The following is a 23118-nucleotide window of genomic DNA, read 5'->3' as shown; positions in this document are numbered from 1 at the left end:
CCGCCAGCCCCGGCGCGCCGCCCCCCTCGCAGAAACCAGCCGCGTAGTGCCGGGGGCCGCCGCTGCAGCGGGCCAGCACTGAGTGAACTCTATTCCCCCTGAAGACACCGATGGACGCTTTGGTTTTGACTCTCAAACAGTGCGAGCCCCGTTGAAGCCTGCAGTTTGGTCAATAAAGAAAAGCGCATCAAACCGAGGCTGCCGAGTTGCGTGCTTCCTGTACTGGGGATGAATTGTTTTCTGGGCGGGGGTAGGTTTGCTGGTCCCCGCTTCACAGGACCTGCGGACCAAGGGGGAGGAAGACTGAATGGGAGAATTTATCCACTAACCCATAGCTTTTTTTTTTTTTTTTTAAGCTCTCTGGGGAACGTGTTTTTGATTCCTTTTGGGTGTCCAGGGCAAGTAAGGATTTTTAGTACGACATAGCCTACAATTCGGTACAGTCACAAGTCCCTCCACCAAACGAGGTGTGTGTAGGGGTCTATTTCTACTGAGGGAAGTGTTTCCGGGAAGGTTTAAATTCATGTAGTAAAATCAAGTTGATACTTTTAAGAAACACTAAGAGAATCTTGGTCTTGGTAAGGACAGCAACAATAGAATCTGCCATGGTGACAGCATAAACAAGTCGGAGGATGGCTGCTGTCCACCCTGGGTTCTAAGAAAATAGAAAACAAAATGACAAAATAGTTTCCCTTTCCTTGTCCTTCAAAATGGAGAAAATGAGAGTTTGTAACACAGGTTCACCCTAACACCACTGAATGGCAGCGAGAGTTGGGGTTGGGGGTCAGTGGGCAACACCAATAGCCCAGAGGGTTCCTCTGGGAATCTTGTGGGTACCACTAACTTCTTAAGGCAGGAACAAGAGAAAGGGGAAAGAGAAGGGTAGGGTTTGAGGAATGAGGCCATTATCTCCAGGGCAGAGGCTTCCTCTAGGACTTGACCCCGGTTTCCCCATGCCTTGGCCTCTGGAGGCCAGGGGAACGTCCAGACTGGCTACTGGGAAACCCAATGTGTATGTTCCGAGGTGCTTAACTCTGCTTTTGATGGAGATTTCAAGTACAAAGGTGTTAAAACAACTCAGGTTCTGGAGACATCAGCTCTTGGCTGAGACAGCCACCTTAGTGGAACTCCACTTAGTGGATTCCTCATGTTCTATGGCACCTAAGCATGAGTCCCCTTAGTGGGCAGTCTCCAGTTCACATTCTGCACTTGGAGGTGGGTGGGAGGTGAGGAATGCATTAGAAGTACAGTGTTATTATCTGTTGCTATGTAAACAATCATCCAACTCCATAGTTTAAAACAACAACTAGTATCATACAATTTCTGAGGGTCAGGAAGGAGTCTCTGAAGACTTGACTGGGCTTGAAAGCTGGCTCACTTATCTGTACAGTTGTTTGCATGCGGGCTTCTATGACACAGCAGGGCTTCCACCAGAATGCCATTTCAAGAGAGGCCAAGATGGATGTCCTCTCGTGTAAGTAACAGCATCACTTGTGCCGTGTTCACACTGACCCAGCCTGGCACACTGTGGGAGGGCAACATGAAGGTGGAAATACTAGGGGGCAAGGATCATTAGGGAGCCCCCTGGAGGCCAGCTACCACACATGGTTCTGAAATAAGAATTTTCACACCTGATACTCAGTATCAAGTAATAAGGCATGTAAGGTCGTTGCCCACCTTCCCAAAGGGATGTCACAAAACGCTTGGTTTATAGTTGTGTGCTCATTACTAATGTGCATAAATCAGAACATGGGTTTGAGAAGTTTGTGGAAGAGATTAGTAGCCTTTAATACTTCAGATAATTCAGACTACAATGGAGTAATACAAACCAGTTCTTAAAGTTATAAAATGAATAACAAGATTTTTATTAAAACATTCAAGGATTTTTTTCCACTTCACCGAGTTTTACATGAATCGAGATTCATCTATTTTTAGGCATATCTTACAAAATGTATTTTTAAATTTGAATATATTTCAATAAGAGGTCACTGTCTGTTGAAGACATTTCAGAGCAGGTAGGTTTCTTTTAATTAAGCTGCTAAGGGAAAATGAGGTAATAACTGGTGATAATTTCCTATCGGTCTACATATATAATTTAGAGGTTAAAATGATCAGAGAAAATATTCAAAAGATGGCAACACCTCCACTCTAATACACTCTTGCTCTTATGCATCTCCTTTGAAACACACCCACTCGACAAAAAGACCTAGCCCTTCACTGCCTAGGGATCACTGTTTAAGCCATTTGAGTGATATTTTAATAAAAATGAGCCTTTCAAATCATTAGTGTAACAGTCATTTCATAGTCTCCCCAAATGCCCAAACATTCTAACCTTGGCAACTGAAAACTGTCTACAGATCTCTACCATGACTTTATGAAGCCAGTAACATTTTCTGAGTTAGCAGTGCTAGTTTTCTAGACGTTTTGGTCATTTCCTAGAATTCAGGTGTTTTATACTGAGTTTAATATGTCATATTGTCCTGGTAAAGCCAGGCAACTGCCTTACCTTTGCAACCATCTTTTGATGGCTGAAGTCATCTTTTTCTTGAATTTTTTTCAAAACTATAAAGTACATATTGTGTCCCAGGGAAAGACTCAGGGCAGACCCTATTGCTGGGTCCACAGTGAACCAGCGGCAGCTCCAGGCAAAAGGCCCGTGCTTACTGGGCTCCTTCCTGTGACCCTGAGGATTCACCAGCACCCTGGAGGCAGAGCTACAAAAAGGGAGGTGACAACAAATTACAGGAAATACCACGAGGTCTTGTAATTTGAATTTACATTTTTCAAGTCTCTTTAGTTTGAAACAACAATTAAAAAAAACCCTTCAGAATATACGAGTGCATTTATTTTTTTCCAATCAGATTTTATTGGTACATTTTAGATGTGCACAATGATCACATTCATCATAAAGAATTTGTTGTACCTGTACATGATATAACTTGATTCTTTTTTTCCCATTCCCCTCCCCATTTACAAAAGCAAGTGTACATTTGTAAAAATGTCATGTGAGAGTACACAAAATAGGAAAGGCAAATTCCTTTAACTACCCCACAGCCCCAACTGCCTTCATAGACCTAACACAGCAAAAAACCTTGGGAAAAGCACATGGCTGTTCAAACCTTAAATATTATAAAGTACATATAGTAGTACAACATATTCTGCACACTTAAACATTTTGCTGTTCTATGTATTTAGTTTTGGTAGAGCGGTGCTCTACCACTGAGCTACACCCCAGCCTTGCTTTTCTTATAGATCGGTGCATACTACTGCACTGCAGTACCATTTCAGTCTTTCCAGTAGTTGCATAACATCCTGCAAGCTGATGTTACACTTTACTCAACTGGTTCTCTATTAATGGCTGGTTAACTACGCTGCTACGCATGCGCCTGTGCCCATGTGCACAACTGTGTCCAAGAAATGCTAGGTTGATGTTTCTGTATCTGCTACATTTGCTTTAAAGTGTTTTAAAGCTCTCTCTGGCCATGTTTTCCTTTCTGTTTCAATGTAATGGAATGTTACCAGTATAAAGCCTTCTGAACAATACCTTTGACTTAATAGAGCAGATAAATAAGCCCATAAAATGACAGCCCATACATTATCATCCATGCCTTACAAATCTTTATATTCTCATCTACTTCAGGGTCTGGCACATGGTTGACATCTGAGAATGCGCTTGCTGGATCCTAGGAAAAACTAATGATGCAGGTGTAAAATGGAAGGGTTCATATCCCAAAGTTCCTAAAGTTAGAAATCAGGTTTCAAGTTGGTTAGTGAATCAAGATCCTATTTGATCCCACATTTTGTATCTCAGATCTAGAAGCTAGGAGATATTTCGTTCAAGTTTCTTAGTTTGGGAGTTTGCTAGATGTGTGAAAATTCTTACTTTACTACTGAAGTCTTTTCAAGGAACTCCATGAAATAATGGGGGAGAGAAAACACAAGGGCCAGGTTACAGCTCAGTGGTAGCACACCTGCCTAGCACACTCGATCCCCAGCCACACACGAGCACCAGACTGAAGACCAGACAGCAACTGGGAAGCAGGAAACAACAGGCACAGCTGCGCTCATCCAGGACTTACAGAACCATTTGAAGCGCATTTTGATGTAGAAATACATACCCCTTCCTCCCCCCGTTCTCTAAGGCGCCCTTGTGGGCTGGTTAACAGGCAAAGAAGCGCACTCATCTTCGCTCGGGTGCTGCACAAGGTGGTTCTGCCCCCTGAACGAAGGTCCACAGGGGACCTGCCCCGGTTTAGCACCACTGGCCTCGGCAATGCGCAGGTGGAGGGGAAGACGCGAGGGACGCCGACCCCACAGATCACTGCACCCAATGGGACAGAGCTTACTGCCGTTCGGGAACAAACAGGACAAAGTCAGGAGCAGAATACGTTTTGGGTAAAAGAAATAGAGGAAATATGAATGAATTTATTGAGTATTTGTTAGCCTAGGAGTACCTGTTACAAAAACTCCTAGGCTAACAGACGAAATCTTCAGCCAAACAAATACTCATCAAGCCCCCACGGGCCAGGTCCTGCACTCCACGCTGAAGATAACACGGCATGAACGAAAACAACCGAGCCTGCCTGCTGTGGACCTGACTTCACATGAGGGCCAGGTAAACAAGCCACCAGGCCCCTGACCCTGAGGTCTCCGTGACTACCCACTGCCCAGCCCTGCCCCCTAGCCTCAGGGGACTCCAGCCAGCTAAGAACAGTTCTGTTCGTCCCCGGCTGAAATGGCAAGAACATGGCCTTCCAGGCATGTTTCTCTCTTGCCTTCTTCCAAAAAGGAAGGGTTTCTAGCTAAACACTTCCACCATGGCCCTGATGTGGGAGGCGTTCCAGCAGCAGGAAGCAGGGACAGGACACGTCTGCCAGGGGCACAGAGCTCCATGTGAGTCCTTGGCACAGGCCTGGCCCGACCCCCTCTGCCAGAGGAAGCCAGGACAGGCTCTCCCCCCTGACATAGCACAAAGCCCCTGGGAGCCTGCAAGTGATAGCAAAAGGGGATCCAGGACTTTTCGACTGGTATACATTACATAGCCCCAAGTTTATGCATCTGAAGAAACTACCCCTGAGAGCCACAGGCAAATCCAGGACAACAAGAACTTGTCCTTTGGGTACAGTACTCTGGAAACTTCTTCCTCTGCAGAGAAAAGGATGCATGAGCTGGAAGCCACACTGACCATCACAGAGCATGCCTCGTTTGTGTCGAAGTGCAACCTAGGATGAAAGAGAAGGCTTTCATTTTCTGTATTGGAGGGGAAAAAAGTAAAACCCTGAAGATGCTTACTTATGTTAACCAGCATTCCTGCAGGAAACCAGCCAATTGCTGTTAATGCCACAGGAAGAGCTGAGCATCACTGGCATCATTTTGGGGCAGAGCGGCAGAAATGCTTGTTGATTATGGTATACAGGTAATTCACCCGGACCAGTCCAGTGACTTCAGGTGTATTTGGCTAAACAAACCTGCCAGGGAACTAATGCTGAATTACTTTACAGAGGTGAGAACCATTCACTAGAGTACGAGCACAAAGCTCAGGGGCCTTTGGAAATAACAAGGACATAGGGAAGAGAGCGAGACTGTGTGTTCACCATGGCTTCACATAAGAGAACAGACACCAAAGGGGCAAGCCACCCGAAGGGGCAAGTCCTGATCTAACATCACATGTCTCGGGGTGTGGTGGCACACGCCTGGAATCCCAGTACTCAGAGGCTGAGGCAGGAGGATCGCCATGAGCATGAGTTCAAAACCAGCCTGGGTGACACAGTGAGTTCAAGGCCAGCCTGGACTACATAGTGAGACCCTAGCTGAAAAACATCACAGGCAGGGGCTGGGGATTTAGCTCAGCGGCAAAGCACCTGCCTGGCAAGCGCAAGGTCGTGAGTTCGGTTCCCGGTACTGGAGAAAAACCAAAAAAAAAAAAAAAAAAAAAAAAAAAAAAAAAAAAAATCACAGGCCTAAACTCACCTCAGGCCTTCCCTTCAGGTGTCTGTCTCCCAGGCTCCTCTGAATCCAGTTTTTGATGCTGTAGGTGGAGACTGTCTAGCTTTTGAATATTTTCTGTAAGGCCATTTCTAAGATCCTCATTGTTTCTCAGAAATTCCTTTACCACTGCTAGTCGATTTGAGATCTGCAAGAGGAAATCATACAAAGCACAGTTTAGGACAAGTTTTGGAGCAGATTTCTAATTCCACAGAAAAGCTTAGTGGCTTCAAGGCTGGCTGCTGGGGCAGGCAGGGTAGCTCAGTGGTAGTGCACACGCTTAGCATGCAGAAGGCCCTGGGTTCCATCCCCAGCATGCCCCACCCCAGCAGAAGACTGGCTCCTGCTCATGTATCTGCCAAGAGACAGAAACCTTGCCTAATAGGCCTCTGTCCACATACAGGTTTAGGTTTGAAACCCAAAATCAGCCCTTCAGAGCAAGGCAGCCTCCACTCAAACCCAACAAGACTCAGGACAGTGGCCCTGAGACCATACAAGTGGGGGTTTGCATGTCTTCTGAAATTCTTTTTGCTTTAAATCTTCCTACGCCCGTATGCGCACATGTGAGTACACACATTCAGTGAAGCCCTCTCACTTTGAATTTGGGTTTGCCCATTTATTACTGTGAAATATATATTCATACCTATAAAATTAATACTAATAAATGTGCAGGCAAAAAACTGAAAATCAACAAGGTAACAATTAAGTCCTCTTCTCAACCCTGTCTGCAGTTACTCAGCTCCTGTGCTCAGAGGTGAACACGATGGTCCACCTCCTGTGCTTCTTCCGGAGACACCTCATGCATTTATTTCATTCCATTCCACCTTATTTTTTTCATGCGTTTATATGTAAGCACGTCTTTGGACATTTTTTAAAAATACAAGTGGCATTATACTACACATTGTTCCTCAACTGATCTCTCCTACAGGAGATCATCAAGAACAGTCTCACTGCTTTTTAATGGCTGAATAGCATTTCAATTATGGGTGCTTCATACTTTAACATATTTCAAACCTTCTGCTCTAATAATGCTGCTAATTAACCTGGTACAGTTGTTATTTTGCGTAAGTGACATCCTTGTTGTGGGGTCTGTTTTTAGAAGTGGAAGGCAGTTCTAATTCGGATCCAGTTTTCTGTTTAAATAGTCTCTGCCCAAACTGCCATGTATAGGGACTGACCTGTTCCTAAGCTGCCTTAGCAGCACGGCTCTCAACAGTCACGCCACTACACAGAGTCACCGCGGAATATGAAGGAAAAGCACGCACTAGGCTCGGTCCCAGAAGACCTCACTGGTCACTGTACTACATTTTGGGGTATGGTGAATGTTTTTTGATAGAAGCCCCACAACCCCAAGCTCAGCCCAGATTCTCTAAATTTGAGTGAAGAATAGTGCAGTGAGTGCCCTACCCCAAAGGACTGTGAGCTCTTACACTGCAGAAAGGGACACCACCGATTCCTTTGCGGTACGGTGAGGTCGAGCCTCAGTCAGCACTCGGGCTACCACGCTGTGACCGACGTCAGCAGCCAGATGCTGGCTGTCAGGGAGGAAGAGATGGGGAGGCTGGAGAGGAAAGCAGGGAGACAGCCAGGAGCTGAGGAGGGCAGGGACTCAGACTGCTTAGCAAGGTAGACGGGAGTCTCCCTCTGCAGAAGGCGCTGTCAGTTATGGGGCTTCCAGCCGGCCTCGTGCTCTGTGAGAGGCCTGGGCTTTGAGTAGTAACTTGGAAACCATGCAGAAGCGGAAGGAAGCCCAGACCAATGACATCACCCACGGCATGCATCAGGAACCAGGAGCGCTGTGCAGGGCTCTTGTACACGCGCCCGGTGTCCCTGTGGCTCCACCCAAGGCCCAGTGGCACTGGCTGGCTCTGCCCCCGGGACTTGTGGCCTCACAGTGCCCCCCTTGCCGCTGCCAGGCCGGTTCACTTGGGAGGAGCTATGATCCCTGTGCTGTCCCTCCGACCCTCTCCGCAGACCCTCAGAACTGCTCTGCTCCATTCCACGTCATTTCCTTTCTCTTTGCTCACAGTTTTATGCAGAAACCTCTGCTTGCCGTCACCAACTGCCCCGCTTTTCCCCTTCAATTCCCGCCACCCCGCGCTGTTCCCAATAGGAAGGAGCGCTCATAGTCCACATCCTCCCTCTGTGCAAAACAGAAACACAATCAATGCACTTAAGAGGTGTTCACAGCTTGCGGGGGAGACAGTCAAAGCAGGCTTTTAAAAAATGATTACTGGGGGGCTGGGGATGTAGCTTAATAGTAGAGATCAATACATGTGAGGCCCTGGGTTCCACCCCTAGCACTGAAAAAAAATCAGCAAATAAAAATTATTAACAAGAAGGGCTGGGCATGGTGGCACACACCTGCAATCCCAGCACTTGGGAGGATGAGGCAGAAGGATCGCCACAGGTTCGAAAGCAAGCTGGGCTACTCAGTGAGCTCAAGGCCAGCCTGCACTCCTTTGTGAGGCCCTGCCTCAAAACAAACCAAAAACAGAACAACAAGGGCTTGTGCTCATTTATATGTAAAGGAGGAATAGGAAGTACAGACGGAAAACTGAAAACACTTGAAAAATTATGAAATGCAACCACGCAGTCTTGGGACACTGAAGCCCAGCTTTGTCACTTCACAGCTATATCACTCTGATCAGGACATGTGACCTCTTAGAGCTCTTGGACTCATAGACTTCTGGGTTTACAGATTAAGAATGATACTAACTAATACCATCTACAAGTCTTGGGGAGGGGACCGGACGTGACGTACTAAGAGCACTCAGCGCTGGTCCAGGACATTCCCTCCTTCCTACATTCATTTCATAAGCGTTTGCTCTACTGACAGCCCGCCTGCTACATGCTGGTCCACTGGTCTAGAGAAAAGAGGCCAAGCACTAACTTCACCCTTCCAGCCACTTACTCCGAAGCTCCTGGCCACAGCCCCGCCTCCGGCCCCTCTTCTCTCCTCCCTGACCCCTCCTTCTCACAGGCGCAGCCTCACCAGCACCACACTTTCCCCTGGGCCGCACCCCCTCTCACCTCCTCTATGTACTGGCCTCCCACCGGGTCTCCCTGCTTTCATCTCAACACCATCGGGTGCCTTTGCTCCTGTCACTGTCACTTGCTAAGGATGGCCAGGTTCCAACCTCCAGACTAAGAGCCCGGGTCCTTCTGGAGGGCACGCAGCTCAGGAGGACTGTTATGGTTTGCGTCTGGGTGTCCCCCCAAAGCCTCATGCGGCCATGGGGCAGGCTTTTAGAGTTTGATTGATTATGGGTGTGAGAGCTACACCCGCCCTGGGGTGGATAGTTTGCATATGTAAGGGAGAGGAAGAGGCTGCTTGCGGCCATTCCTCCCTTGTGTGTGCTTGTTGCTTTTGCTGTGTTCTGCCGCCATGAGCTGTAGCCCTCTGCCATGTGTCACTCTGCCTTTTAACCCACCAAGTATGGACTGAAACCTCCACAAACTGTAAGTGAAATAAACCTTTCCTTCCTTAATTTTGGGAGTCAAGTATTTTGCCCCAGCAACGAGAGAAAAGTAACCAAGACAAGGACCCACTTGCTCTCCCTTGGCTTCTGACCTCACCCAGGATGGCGTTTCCTCTCCCTCTCCTCTCTCCAGGCTGCTCAACTTGCAGCTCCTGCCCGTGTGCGCCTTCTCCAGATGTGCACAGGACCAAGCTCCACTGCCTTCAAGGTCTTGGTGAGGCCACACAAACACCTGTTCCCAACTCTGCCGCCCGATCCCCTTCCTCCGCTCTCTGATGCATCACTCTTCCCCCTCCGCCCCACATCATTCCCACGCCATGCTCTCTCCCATGTGTTTCTTCCTACGAGATCTTTGTCTGCTGTTTGCTGATACATGCCAATACCCTAGAACTGTGCCTGGCCAGTAGGTGCTCAATAAATATTCCCAGAATATGGCAAATAAGGTATAACTTTCTGTCCTTTCCCTGATGTCACTGCCCCTTCTCACTAAGCTTCCCTGTGGACCTCTGGAAAGGTGGTTCCTTTGCCAGGGTTTAAGAGATCAGTAATGATTTGAAAGTCTATGCAATTACTTTCCATGGTTTTTTTTATCCCTTTGCTGCACTCAATGTTCTCTAGCTCAAACTTTATTTTACTTTATTATTATTATTATTATTATTATTATTATTATTTTACCTTTTTGGTCTTTTGAGACAGGGTCAGTATCTGTATCTTTTGATACAGTTCAGGCTGGCCATGAACCCACTATGTAGCCCAGGCTGTCCTTAAACTAACAGCAATCCTCCTGTCCCAGCCTCCCAAGTGCTAGGATTATGGGTGGGAACCACTATGCCTGGCTTGTGGCTGAAATTTTAAACTCCCAGATCCTAACAGAGCTCTGAGGGCTGGCAGAACTATATGGAGGGCATTTGGGAGGCAGCTGAATGAAGTCTGGGGCAAGTGGGCCCAAGGTGGGGACACACTCCCAGTATATCCCGAGGGGCCCAAGGAACCACTGCACCGGGCGTGGTGGCGCACGTCTGTAATCCCAGCACTTGGGAGGCTGAGGCAGGAGGATCGTTGCGAGTTCAAGACCAGCCTGGGCTACAAAGTGAGCTCAAGGCCAGCCTGAACTGCATAGTGAGACTCTGTCTCAAAAAGACAAAAAAAAAAACAAAAAACAAAAAACAAGGAACCACTGCTCCCATTTGGGTCCAGAGAGGAAAGCATCTTATGATCTCAGCTATGTACGCACAGTGCATTTGAATGTGTGCCCCTTTTAATATTACAGATCACTGAGTTTCATTAAGATAACAGAAAAGGGGGCTAAGGATTTAGCTCAGTGGCACAGCGCCTGCCTGGCAAGCGCAAGGTCATGAGTTCGGTTCCCGGTACCAGAAGAAAACCAAAACCAAAAAAAAATAATAATAATAACAGAAAAGACCACAACTGCCGGTGCTCTGTGGCATGGCCTGCTGCTCCACGATGCGTCTACAGGAACGGTCACACTTCGTTATCACTGCTGACCGTTGTTCTTAACTTAGCTTTCCTACCTTACCTCTACAGTGTTAACAAAGAGCAGAAACAGGTCTTAGATAACACTCACAAAAAGTCCTGTGGTCATAATATAATCATATTTCTTGATTCCTGGGTGCATATCCTATCACCTCAAATGAGAATGCATCTTGCCACTGGTAATACCTTACACTAAGCATGTTTTCTTCCTTAGAAGTAACTGAAATGTGGCCTTACCAAATCCTCTGACTTTGGAGACTAACCCTAAGGAACATGGATAACCTATACAGCACTGAACTTTCAGAAAAGGTCAAGTTCCACACACATGGAAGGCTGACCTTCAACTTCTCTGCAATGACATGTCAATCAATCCCAGCTTACATTCCAATCACCTGAAACGCGCAAAAAATGCCATGGTCTGCTGAGCAGAAAGCATAAAAAATGAGAATTTATCAACTCTTCCTGGAGACTGTGTGACCCAGAGACAAGCGGATTAACCCCTATTTCCTCTGTACAGCCGAGATAATGAGGGTTAGAAATTTACAGGTGCCAATTCCTCCCCGATGCCAGGCCTGCAGCGCAGTATGTACAAAGCCACAGGACCCGAAACAGAGGCCTCTAGCCAGTCTCACACCCCAGCCAGCGCCAGCTCCCCAGGGCCCTCACCTCACCTGGCCAGCTGGGAGACAGAGACATGCTCACCAGGTCCCTTTCCGGCTCTCTACCAGCAGAATCCTGGCTCGAGCATGTTGCTAGTCACGCACTCTGCTCTTGGTTACACAAACAGGAAAAGAACTGCGGCTCCCACAAGAGGAGGGGGAACCACTGAGCACTCAGCAGTGAGCTGGACCTCGGGCTACCTTTTCTTACTGTGGCCTGCTTCTTTCTGGAAGCAGCAGCGGGAAGAGAACTGGGGCTGGTTCTAATGGCATCTAAAAATAAAGCTGGAGGCTTCAGAAAAATGGAGACTCACCATTCTGAGTCATTGCTTTAAAAACCACAGCAGGGACACATAAACACCAGTGGCAGCCAGTCCTCAGGCTAGCAGAGCTCAGCGCACTGTCTCAAACATAGGATCAGTTAACGGAGGCAGGTGTGCCGGCAAGGAGCACGGCGCCATGAATAAAATCCACACTTCATGTGAAATAACCACTGCTGCCACTTAATGAGGTAATGAGCAAAACCACTTTCCTTGCCAGGGAGGAATGGAAGGTGAAGGGTTCCTGGCGATCTTGAATTTGAATGCAGCCAGGGCTGGGATCTCTCTGAACCTCATCAGAATACAATTTGATGACTGGTAGTTTCTTTTAGACCTCGCTCATAACAAAGGTCACTCCTGCCTCCTGTGCTCCCTTACCAGGACTTGAGATTGTCGCCAGCCTGCAGGCGCTAAGAACCCCGGTGACCCTTTAGCCCTCCGCTCCCACTCTTGAAGCCTCATGCCATGTCCCACGTAATGTACGCGGCACTAAGCTCCATGAGCCCCAGGCGTGAAGTTCCCAGGACCCCGCTCCTCCTGCACGCCTCTCCCCTCCACACAATCCAAGGCCTCTGGCCAGTGCGTCACCACTCGCCTGAGCGCCAAGCGCTGCAAGGGTTCACTGTTTAAAAAGCACACCTGACCTTACAGCTCTCTCCTGTTTAAAAATCTGTTGGCTCCCCACTGCTAGGGGGAAGAAGGCCCGCCGCACTCCTTGGCATGGCACAGAAAAGCTTCCAAACTAAGGCTCAGCGCCCCTGCCACACTCCTACCTGCACATACTTCCCGTGCTCACCGGCCACTGCTCAGGCCCAAACTTGTCCTTAGTGCCTTTCCAGATGCTCTTCCTTTGGTCAAAAACATCCTTCTTCCTTTGCCATCTGCCCAACCCTTACCGAACCTGTGAGTTCCAGCCCCTCAGACCTCTGCAAAGCCTTTTCGGGCAATGCCTGTGACTGGCGGCCACAGAAGCCCCCAAATCCTGATGTAGCCCTTAGCCCGCTAGTCCACTTTGTGACGCACTTAGGCCCTCAAATGCTTGCTGACTGAATGAAAATATTTGTTAAGATGTAATACTGATCAGTGCCAAAAGAACGCTAACTTGTGAAAATTATTTGACAAGCTGTCCTCCCTCTCTGGCGCCTGTCTGGCTTCACAGAGAGGACGGAACCTTCCTTTACCTCTTCGGGCAGCACTTCTTCTGCTTCTGCTTGGAGGCGCAGCTCTTGAAGCTTCTCCTTCAGTAACTCCATTTCGATTTCATTGACTTGGCTCACACTCAGGTAACTTCCTATTTCACTTTCACACCCATCGGGCTGGTCCTCCTCGGGGATGTGGACAGTCCAGTCAGATGTCAATAGCTGTAGGATGACCACACAAACACATGAACTGATTTATTTACTTAGTTTAACCTGTTAATCCTTTGTTTTTTCTTTTGGTGCTGGTGCCAGGAATGGAATCCAGGGCTTCATACACCTAGGCGAGCACCCTATCACCGACCCCCACCCCCAGCCCACTGAACTCATTTACTTTCCTACTACATTCTAAAATTCAGTTCTGGGCTAGGGATGGAGCTCAGTGGTAGAGCGCTTGACTAGCATGCACAAGGCCCTGGGTTCTTTCACCAGCTTACGAAAAATAAAATTGACTATGGTTGGTTTTGACCCCTTACTTCTATATGCCAGAACTGGCATATGATTTTTACCTGTTCTATTCTAGAATAAACTGCCACAATCTCTGGGATATTCTTGAATTCATTCAGAAAAGTCTGTATCTTCATCTGAAAATCTTGAAGCCATGTAGATGATACTTTCATCTCTGAAGAGTGCATGAGCTCATTACGGCACTTTATCACCTAGAGAAAGATAAGAAGATAAAAGACTTCAAAGTCAACAGGGTAAACAGATCTTGTGGTTCCACAGAAAAATTGCAGAAAGGCTTTGCTAATGAAAACATCAACAAGTGTGGTCTCCAGCTGAGAACAGACAGACCTTCCTTGGAACCATGTGCATTACCCAGCATGGGCTCGGATCAGTGGAGGACAGTGCAGCCCTCCAGCCCCCGAGGCAGATCTGTATTTCATTTCACCCTGTCCAGAGAGCATACATCAAAAAGTGAAGACCTTCTTGGGTCACATCTAAAATGCCTCCAAAGGTCAGGCATGACCTGAATGAAGCTGGCCCCGTTCAACAGCAGGGAGACAAGGAGAGATAACATTGGGACAAACTGGAGAATGGATACCTTATCTAAAGGAGTGGCCTCTATAAATGGGTGGCCTCCTGCCATGGGAGCTACATGCGCCCAGTGTCACCAGGCCTTCTCATTTCTCAAGGGAAGTTGGAAATTCAGATTTTTTTTTAATGTGGGTTTTTGTTGTTGTTGTTGTTCTTGTTGTTTGCTTTGTTTTTTGCAGTACTGGGGATTGAACCCAGGGCTTCACAGTGTTAGGTAAGCACTCTACCGCTTACTACATTGCCAGCCCTTTTTAATTTTTACTTGCAGACAGGGTCTTGCTAAGTTGCTGAGGCTGGGCTTAAACTTGTGCTCCTCCACCTCAGCCTCCTGAGTAGCTGGGGTTACAGGCATGTGCTGCCCGCTCAGCTCAAAAAATTTAAAAAGCCAGGCAGTACAAATAAAACATGACAGCAAGCCAGATTTTGGTCATAAGACTCCTGAAACAAAAAGATCAAAATCAGGCAAAGATCAGTGGTTCTGCCTTTTCCCCTTCCTATGCTGTTGGAGCAGGTTCCCAAGCAATCCACAGTTTCTGATATGACCTGCAGGCGCCTATAAGAATGGTCAAGGCTTGGGCAGATGTTCAAGCCCCTGCCATGTGAGTACTAAACAGTTTAGATCTAGAGTGTCCCTCCAAAACTCTTTCCGAGGTGAAGCTTTTGGAAGGTGATTGGGTCAAGGGGTGCTATACTGTACTCATCCCTGGATTCAGCCTCGAATGAGCTCAATAGCTGAGCTGCAGTCAGGAGGTGGGCCGGGTTAGAGGCGGGTCACTGGGGGAGTGACCTGGAAGGGTGGATCTCTCTCCCTGACTTCTCCCTTCTTCTCTCTGCTTCCTGGCGGCCACGATGCAAGCACCTTTTCCTCTGCTGTGCCCTCTGCCATGGTGTTTCTGCCTTGGAGCCAGCTATGGATGACTATGGACAGAGACTTCAAAAACCGTGAGCCCAAATAAACCTCTCCCCTTTAAGGTGTGGGTATTGAGTTGGGTATTTTGTGTCAGCAATGAGAAATTGACTAGGACAGTAAGAAATACAAGTAAGTCTGCAACTCTCTGTAGCCCTTAGAATCTTGCATGCAGCAGGCCATTTCACATTTTTCCAAATCTCTTAACTGAAAACAGTCTGTCAGAGAGTACGCATATTAACTCTGGGTACACCCACAGGCTGAAGCAGATAATACAAACATTTTTTAGAACTTGTTGGAATGCTAGGAAGTTGGGTCAAGGGAGTTTTCTGATGTGGAAACCACAATGAAAGTCTACTTCTGCCTATATTTTAAGAAAAACAGGGCTATCATATGTTATTATATAATTTATATAGTCTTCCACATTCTTGGCTGAAAGATATCAAAGAGGTCAACCATTGTGATACGTCTTTGTGTCTGTGAGGTCATCAAGGATTCTTTAATCCTTCTAGCTACTGCCACATTGGCAAATATACAGCATTTTCTCTACATATGATAAATAACGCAGGATTGCATCGATGACCAACAAAGTAATAAATGCGAAAGAGTTGTTCTCTGGTGAACTAGCAAAAAATCTAAATCTCTCAAAATATCTCACAAGCATTGTGATCTATTCTGACAATGTTATCCATTAGTATTCATATTTCCTTTCCTTTTTTTTTTTTTTTTTTTTTGGCTTTTTGAGACAGGGTCTCGCTATGCAGTTCAGGCTGGCCTTGAGCTCGCTTTGTAGCCCAGGCTGGTCTCGAACCGCCAAGGATCCTCCCCACTCAGCCTCCCAAGTGCTGGGATTACAGGCGTGCGCCACCACGCCTGGCTAGTATTCATATTCTCTTCAGTTCTGTATCATCTGATCTTGCAAGCATTTAGCCACTGAGATTCCCAAGGGCAGGATTCTGTCTGGCATACAATGGAAAGGATGGTGCATTCTGTTGTTTTTGTTTTTTCTAGTGCTGGCCATGGAACCCCGGGGCCTCATGCATGCTAGACGAGTACTCTACTGCTGAGCTACATGCCTACATAGATAGATATAGCTATAGCTATAGATACAGATATATTTAATAGAGAATATTATTTTGCTTCTGTTCATGGCAGAATAGGGAGGAAAAATCCACGTTTCATATATTTCAATGGCAAATGGCTCAGTAACAAGTCACCAGGAAACTTTAGAAAGAACTAAACAGCTCTTGTAACAAGTTGCCAGGAAACTTTACTTCGGAACAACTAAATGGTTAGCTCTTGACTGATTTGCACTGGGCATCTGAATATCACAGCAGGTGCACATGGCACAAGCCTGCCCAATGATGCCAACTTCAGACCTAAGCCTAACTTTCTTTGCACACTGCTGTTCCGGGGACTACTGTATCATGCCTACATGGCTGGCTTAGCGTCACAGGGTGTCTCTCACTGCTGGCCTTCCCAGTACGGACCTGACTGACTCAGTGTATGAGTTTGAATCTGATGGCTCTTACCTCTATGACCTTCTTTCGATCAACCATGAAGTGATCGCAGGAGTTGATAAAACTTAAAAGAGCAACTGCATCACATTCCTCAGGTCCTCGTTTGTCTGTCAGTCCTCGGGGCATGAAGGCCTGTAGTAGGGGGAGGGACGAGGGGCACCTGAGTCTCCTCCAACTCTAGGAGGCAGAGAAGCAGTTACTCGCCTATTTCCCAAATGATGACCAAAATTCTTTTATACACTGAGGTTTCAAGTGAGAGCCTCATAAATCCAATATGCAAGTGAGGAAACAATGTCATAGTTAAGCCTCGGCCAGGGGCAATAACTAAAGAGCTGTACTATTCCTCTCCTATTAGGTACACTTGACATAATTGGTTTTCTGTTCTGTTTTAATGGCACGTAGGCAGAAAGAAGGTTCTTTTCCATACTGATATTTTGGTGGCTGAGTTGTTAAGAAGATTTAAAAATAATGGTTACTCCAAAGTGGATGCTTTCTGAGTGATCTGAGAAAGTGTAGTATGGTAGCATTAAGAATCTGGGTTTCAGAATGTGACAGTGCTAAATCCAAATGTCGACTTAGCCACTTGGTAGCTGTGTGACCCTAGGTAAGCTGCTTCTCCTCGGCCTCCTCATCAGTAAGTGGGATAACACTTTGAAGGCTACTGTGAAAATTCAGTAAGTGAGTGTAGGCTGGGCATGAGTACAGTGCCTGGCACATGCTTCTCAACAGGCCATAAATGCTAGCAATGGCAGTGTCAATGGTATAAGTAGGATCTACATAGGAGCTGCAGAGGGAATCCCGGGATTTGAGATACAGTGCACACCAGAAGGCCTTGTTTTAGCACAATCTTGCTTATAGTGGGATTTTATGGCCTGGGCCACAAAAATGGTGCTACAGCAAGACTCGGGCATATTTCTTTCCTGAAATGTTTCTAAGCTTCCATCCTGACACAACTTTACCAGGCAAGGCGTCTCAAGGGTACATTCTTGCCAAGGGAAAGGAACAGATGACACACGAAAAATGACTCTCAGAAAGAACACTAACTAAGAGATCTGTTGCACTGAAAACAAATGCATTTCAGTACACAGGCAACTTTGCCACCTCCTACAGTGGGGCTCGCACTGGTATTCTGGAAATGCCGGGGCTGCCTGCCAGTACACCCCAGGGCTCATGGGTGATTGTCTTCCCGATGGTAGGGAAATCGGAAACCTGAGCCGCAAGTAGCTAAGGATTTTGTGCACATTAAATGGCCCCTACAAAAAGTACGGGAGCCAGTACTATCTTTCTGTGTCTTAATAGCCCGGGACTGACCGACTCAGAAAGAAGTCTATTATAGGTGCTACAAAGGAAACAAAGAAGCCAACTAAGTTATCACAAGCAAACTAACAATACAATGGCAGAAAAGAAACTCTTTAATTCAACTGTTGCTGAGAGGAAGCTGGAGAGTTAAGAAGGGTTCTTAGTTTGCCTCTAAGCCAGGCCGAGTGTTTCCTTTTGCATTGTGAAGGGGGTCCTGGCCGGCATCTTGTCACAGGTAGGAACCAGTCTCTTCCACTTTACAGCTTTATTTTCATAATTCTTCCCTTTCCTTCAGAACTGGAAGCCAGTAGGGAGGCTCTGCTGCTTCCTTGCAGTGAAAGCAGTTTCTTAAACATTATATTGCGTGATCTGTTCGGCCTAAAACATTCTTTGAATTCCCTGAGTCTGTTGCCCTTCTGCACAATGAGTTATCTTCCTACCTGTGGCTGCGCCATCACTTTTTTATGTAGGAAACTAAGCCCAATACATGTGAATATATGTGAATCTTTCTAGAGTTACAAATTTCAGATTTCTACTGTCTAAAAACACATAAATATTCCCAGCTCCAGACCTTAAGGTGCCTCTCTCTCCCTTTTGAAGGCACATGCTCTAGTTCTTTGTGTGTGCACTTTTAAAATTCTCCCTAATGAACTCTTTTTTGCCTCTAATTATACTGCGTACCACCACGTCCCCTATAGTGTGCACACAGGTGCTACTCTCTGACATCGGCCCTCTGTCCGCCCTCTGCCGTCCCTTCACTGCGTAGGATGAAGCGGGAGAAATTCACAGGGGCTGGATTATGCTGGCCTCGCTGGCTTAGGAAGAAGTGTTGAGTTTATTCCAAGGCCATCGGGAAGTCATGAAGGCCTGGGCATGAACAGACAGGCTTCCCATTTGCAGATGGCATATGCTGCTGTGTGGGGAAGCAACCAGAGGCACCTGGAGCAGCAGAGGTGGCAGGTAGGGGACCAAGGTGGAGTCCAGGTGAGAGTGTGAGGGGTATGACACGTAGATGGAAAAGAGGAGGAATCCAAAAATGCTTTGCAGGTATGAACGGGGGTAGGGTAAGGAGAGGGAAAGACAGGGAAGCTGGTGGTGGGAATAGGGGTTGTGGCGGGGGGGGGGGCACTTTCGACACTGTAGGACCAAATACCAAGTCCCGGTGAGGCAATGAAGTGGGAGGGTCAGGAAAGCAGGTGGATACATGCACCTGGAGTCCGGAAGAAAGGGCAGGACTAGGGACAAATATTTGGTAGTTAGCAGCACAAAGGCAGCATTGAACTTCATAGGCCTAGGGAAAAAAACAGGGAAGAAAGGGGTAGGAGAGGCCCAGCCCAGGGACCCAAGGAAGGCTAAGAAAGAGCCAGGGAGGTTGGAGGAGAAGCAGGAGACAAGACGTCACAAAGCCAGGGTGTTTCAAGAAGAGTGGCCAAGCAGTGCCACTGGCCAGAGAGGGAAGAAAAATGAAGGCGGCAAAGGTCACCAAGGCAGCAGGGTGGCAGGGCAGTGGCGGGGCAGGGGCAGGGGTGAGCTGCAGAGTCCCGGAAGCCAAGGAAATGAGCACAGGGCCCAGGCCACTTCCAGAGCAGCTCTACTGAGCATACCTAGAGGAGGCAGGTGGAGAAACAGGGAGGTAGCTGGCGAGGGCGGATCAAAGGGAAGCTTGTAATTTTTCTCCCAAAGCTTTATTTTCTAAGTGTTTATTCGAGTGTTTTTTAAAAATAGCTTTATTGAGATACAATGTGCCCACCTACGGTGCACAGCTCAGTGGTGTTCAGCCACAGAACTGTACACCCATCACTGTAGTCATTTTAGAGCATTTTCATGGCCCCACAAAGAAACCCCATCATCTATTAGCTACCACTCCCATGATACTCCAGGCCCTGGCAATCATTCATCTGCTTCTGTCTCTCCAGATATGCCTATTCCGGGGGAATGAGTCACGTAATAGACTACACACATAAACAGGCTCACACAATATATGACTAGCTCCTTTCACCTGGCACAGTGTCATCAGGGTTCATGTTGCAACAAGTACCAGCACTTCATTCTTCTTATGGCAAAATTATATTCCACAGTATGGATTCCGTTTGTCCTTTCATATTTCCAGCTTGTAGCTACTGGGAATTGTGCTGTGTAGAATATTTGTGGACATGTTTTTGTGTGGATATATGTTTTCGTATTTCTTAGGTGTGTACCTAAACGTAAAACTGCTGGGTTATATGGTAACTCTCTTGATCCTTTCTTTTTTATTTTTATTTTCTGTCAGTACTGGGGTTTGAGTTCAGTGCCTTCTCACTGAACTACAGCCCCAGCCCCAGCCCCAGCCCCAGCCCCAGCCCCAGCATTTTGAAACAGGGTCTTGCTCTAAGTGCTAAATTGCCCATGTTGGCTTTGAACTTGCGATCCTCTTGCCTCAGACTCCCAGAGTGCTGGGATTACAGGTGTACACCACCATTTTTCTTGTTTTTTTTTTTTTTTAATTAATAAACCAAGGTGAGATCTGAGCCATTTATAAGGTGATGAGAACAAGCTGGGAGGGAGAAAGAGTGACAACCGAAGACTTCAAATCCTTGGGCAGGTGGGAGGGGATAAGACCTAACACCTAAGTACTAGGACAGGGCAGTGAGAGGAGACCCCCTCCCTCCTTTATGGCGGGGGAAGATGGCGCACAGGCTGGCAGGCTTGGCAAAATGATGAGCAGTCCGTGTTTGGGGGCGTCCATCCACTCCAGGGAGCCGGGGCAACGTGTGCGGCGGGGTGAGGGTGGAGGAATGGGACTGGGAGCTGGGTGGGGAGAGCTAGGAACAGGGGCCGAGAGGGAGAGAGGCATGGCCCAACAAAAGCGAAACCAGTCAGCTCTTTTGTGAAATTCTCGCCTGAGCAGAAGCAGATGACGGTGTCGTTAGGGCTGGAGTTGGGCCAGACAAGTTCAGAGAAAGGAGAAAAAGACCGGGCTAACCACAAGGGACGGATTACAATGCTGCACAGGGGGAACTGGGTGGGGCTGCTCAGGAGACAAAGGCAGGCAGGCAAGAGGACAGGGCCACTGAGAATAGAAAAAGCAGCAACAGCCTCAAAGATCAGAGTACAGGGACCAAGGGTGGGGCCAGGAGTGTTTGAGTAAGTGTGCCAAAGGCGAGCAGGCTGTTAAACAGTGAGATTTCCTGGGCCCACAGGGTTCAGGGCGTGAATCTATAAGACAGTACAGTGGACCAAGGCTGTTAGAATAGGAGTCCCAGGAACTAAGAGAATCGGGTGGACTCGGTCTGCAGGTGGCCAGCAACAAAGAGAAGACGGGCGTGGTGGCACAGGTCTGTCATCCCACCACTCGGGAGGCTGAGGTAGGAAGATCAATGCAAATTCAAGGCCAGCCTGAACTACATAGTGAGACTCTGCATCCAAAAAAAAAAAACCCAAAGAGGAGGAAAAAGTGGCACAAGCAGGTGGCACTGGCTTCAAGGTGATTCCAGGGCTTAAAAACAGCAATGGAGAACAAATAGGTGAGGGGCAGTCACAAGAAAGGGTAGAGTTTTGTTTCTTTAAGTTTTCTCTTTCCTAGGTAAACGCTGACAACTCTGTTGCGGCAATAAAAAAAATGAGAAGTAGGGCTGGGGATTTAGCTCAGCGGCAAAGCGCCTGCCTGGCAAGCGCAAGGTCGTGAGTTCGGTTCCCGGTACCGGAGAAAAAAAAAAACCAAAAAAAAAAAAAAAAAAAAAGAATTGCTTGAGAAGGATGTAGGTGTGGTGGGTTTACTGGTCCAGGACAGCCAAGTCTGGGCACCGCCGGCACAGTCTAATTGCCTCATTTTTGAGGTTAGGGAACAGAGGCTGCCCAACATCTCCCCAGCAGCTGGCGAGGCCTCAGATCTCCTAGGTGCCACCCCAGCTGTGCGACTCCAGAAGTCACTTTGTGTTGGGAAGCCACTTCTCACTGCCCCTCTCCTCCCGCTAGGGGCTTCTGGCAAACACCAGGGAGTCAGAACACCTGCCCAGCAAGCCCAGAGAGGAAATCACATCGCCAAGAGGCGAGGACTGGTCTAACAGTTTCTGTCTGGCTACTTGCCCCATGGCCGCTGTCTCAAGGTTTTATTCTTTAGCTGGGCACTTCAGGCCCTTCCTATTTTATCCTAACTCTGCCATCCCCACGACACCCCGTATCCCAATGAACCCACCCCCAAACACGACTTGCATCTCTCTTTCCATGCCCGCGCTCACTCTCCATCCTGCCCCGGCAGCTCTTGCTGAAATCGTTTTTATAGCTTCTCAAGCGTGGGCAGCAAACTAAATGCTTCTACTGCACTAAGCTAGACAGGTCCACTCTAATAGCTTCCAACTGCCTGGACACTTTTCCCCAGATGAACCAGCCACCTGTGCACCTCTTAGGAGGCCTCGGTCTCCGAGCCGACCCCTAGCGGCTCCCGGGCACCACTGGACCCGCCACGCCCTCCTCCCCGCCGGCTGCAGGTGCTTACCTTGGCCACCTCCCAGGCGTCGCTGGGCCAGCGGCTCGGCCGGCAGTTTCCCCAGTGCACGTCTCCATTTCTGTTGACGTGATGTCTCAAAATCTCCCGCTTCCACTCCGCGCACACCTGACACTGAGGCTGAAACTACAGGGGGCGGCGGTGAGGGGGGCCCGGAGGGAGGGCGGCGTCTGGGAATCTGAGCCCGGGGCTTCGCGGCCGACCCCGCCCCGCAGAGAGAAAGTGGCACCGCGCTCCAGGACGGGAACCGGGATGGGGTGAGGGCCGGTGGTCAAGGTCCCGGGCCAGGTGCTCACCTGGCGGGCGCGCGGGCTGCACCGTGATCCGCCGCGGCAGGTGGCGCGGGGGCCCAGCCCGGGGGTTGCGGCGAGCAGGCTGCGGTGGAAGGAGAGCACCTCGCGGCCAACGTAGCCCTGCAGGCAGCTACGCAGCAGCAGCAGGCAGTGTCCCGCCTTCACCCAGTTCTTGTACTCGGCGCAGTTTAGGCGCACAGCCAGCTCTGACAGAACCATTTTCCACTAGGCCCGGGGGGGGGGGGAACGGTAGTGCGCAGGCGCCGGAGCCTGGGAGCCATCCGAGGCGCAGGCGCGGCCCCGCCCAGAGGCCGTCACTGCGCAGGCGCGAGGCTGCGTCACCCAGAGGCTAGGAAGTTTCGTTGCCGCGATATCTCGCGTCCACCCCATTTTACGTGGTAGCTGTGCGTAAGTACCTTGGCTCTAGTCCCGGTAACCTCAG

The 23118-nt window shown here is 48.4% G+C and overlaps 2 protein-coding genes across 3 annotated transcripts in view; one reads left to right on the top strand and one right to left on the bottom strand.

Annotated features, from left to right (window-relative positions):
* The window catches only part of Mpc1l (mitochondrial pyruvate carrier 1-like), a 4937-nt gene extending 518 nt beyond the window's left edge, over positions 1-4419 (top strand). Inside the window, exons 2-3 of the mRNA XM_005413273.1 lie at positions 2588-2763; positions 4167-4419. Of these exons, the coding sequence (XP_005413330.1) occupies positions 2588-2763; positions 4167-4419 (429 nt within the window). The remainder of the gene's footprint in view (positions 1-2587; positions 2764-4166) is intronic.
* On the bottom strand, positions 2955-22931 carry LOC102004987 (chromosome unknown open reading frame, human CXorf38). 2 transcript variants are annotated; one of them, XM_005413269.2, is made up of 7 exons: positions 22680-22930; positions 22375-22509; positions 16614-16733; positions 13646-13795; positions 13122-13301; positions 5971-6133; positions 2955-5222 (listed from the first exon to the last, which is right to left on the bottom strand). In XM_005413269.2, the coding sequence occupies exons 1-6, from the start codon at positions 22893-22895 to the stop codon at positions 5972-5974; spliced, it is 963 nt and encodes a 320-aa protein (XP_005413326.1). In that variant the 5' UTR covers positions 22896-22930; the 3' UTR covers positions 2955-5222; position 5971. The 2 variants fall into 2 exon arrangements, with proteins under 2 accessions (XP_005413326.1, XP_005413327.1); XM_005413270.2 differs by lacking the exon at positions 16614-16733 and having other exon boundaries at positions 22680-22931.
* Positions 22932-23118: the final 187 nt, after the last annotated feature.

This window comes from Chinchilla lanigera, unplaced genomic scaffold (assembly GCF_000276665.1).
Source record: "Chinchilla lanigera isolate Chin_1 unplaced genomic scaffold, ChiLan1.0 scaffold00164, whole genome shotgun sequence".
NCBI classification, from domain to species: Eukaryota; Metazoa; Chordata; class Mammalia; order Rodentia; family Chinchillidae; genus Chinchilla; species Chinchilla lanigera.
The sequence above is the reverse complement of the archived record's forward strand: the minus strand, read 5'-3'. Positions and strand labels throughout refer to the sequence as shown.

Excerpts from the sequence above, each read along its gene's own strand:
- LOC102004987 (XM_005413269.2), bottom strand. The coding sequence starts at position 22,895 with ATGGTTCTGTCAGAGCTGGCTGTGCGCCTAAACTGCGCCGAGTACAAG. Across the intron at positions 16,734-22,374 it reads ACGCCTGGGAGGTGGCCAAG|GCCTTCATGCCCCGAGGACT; the intron begins GTAAGCACCTGC and ends CCCCTACTACAG. Across the intron at positions 13,796-16,613 it reads ATCGAAAGAAGGTCATAGAG|GTGATAAAGTGCCGTAATGA; the intron begins GTAAGAGCCATC and ends ATCTTTCTCTAG.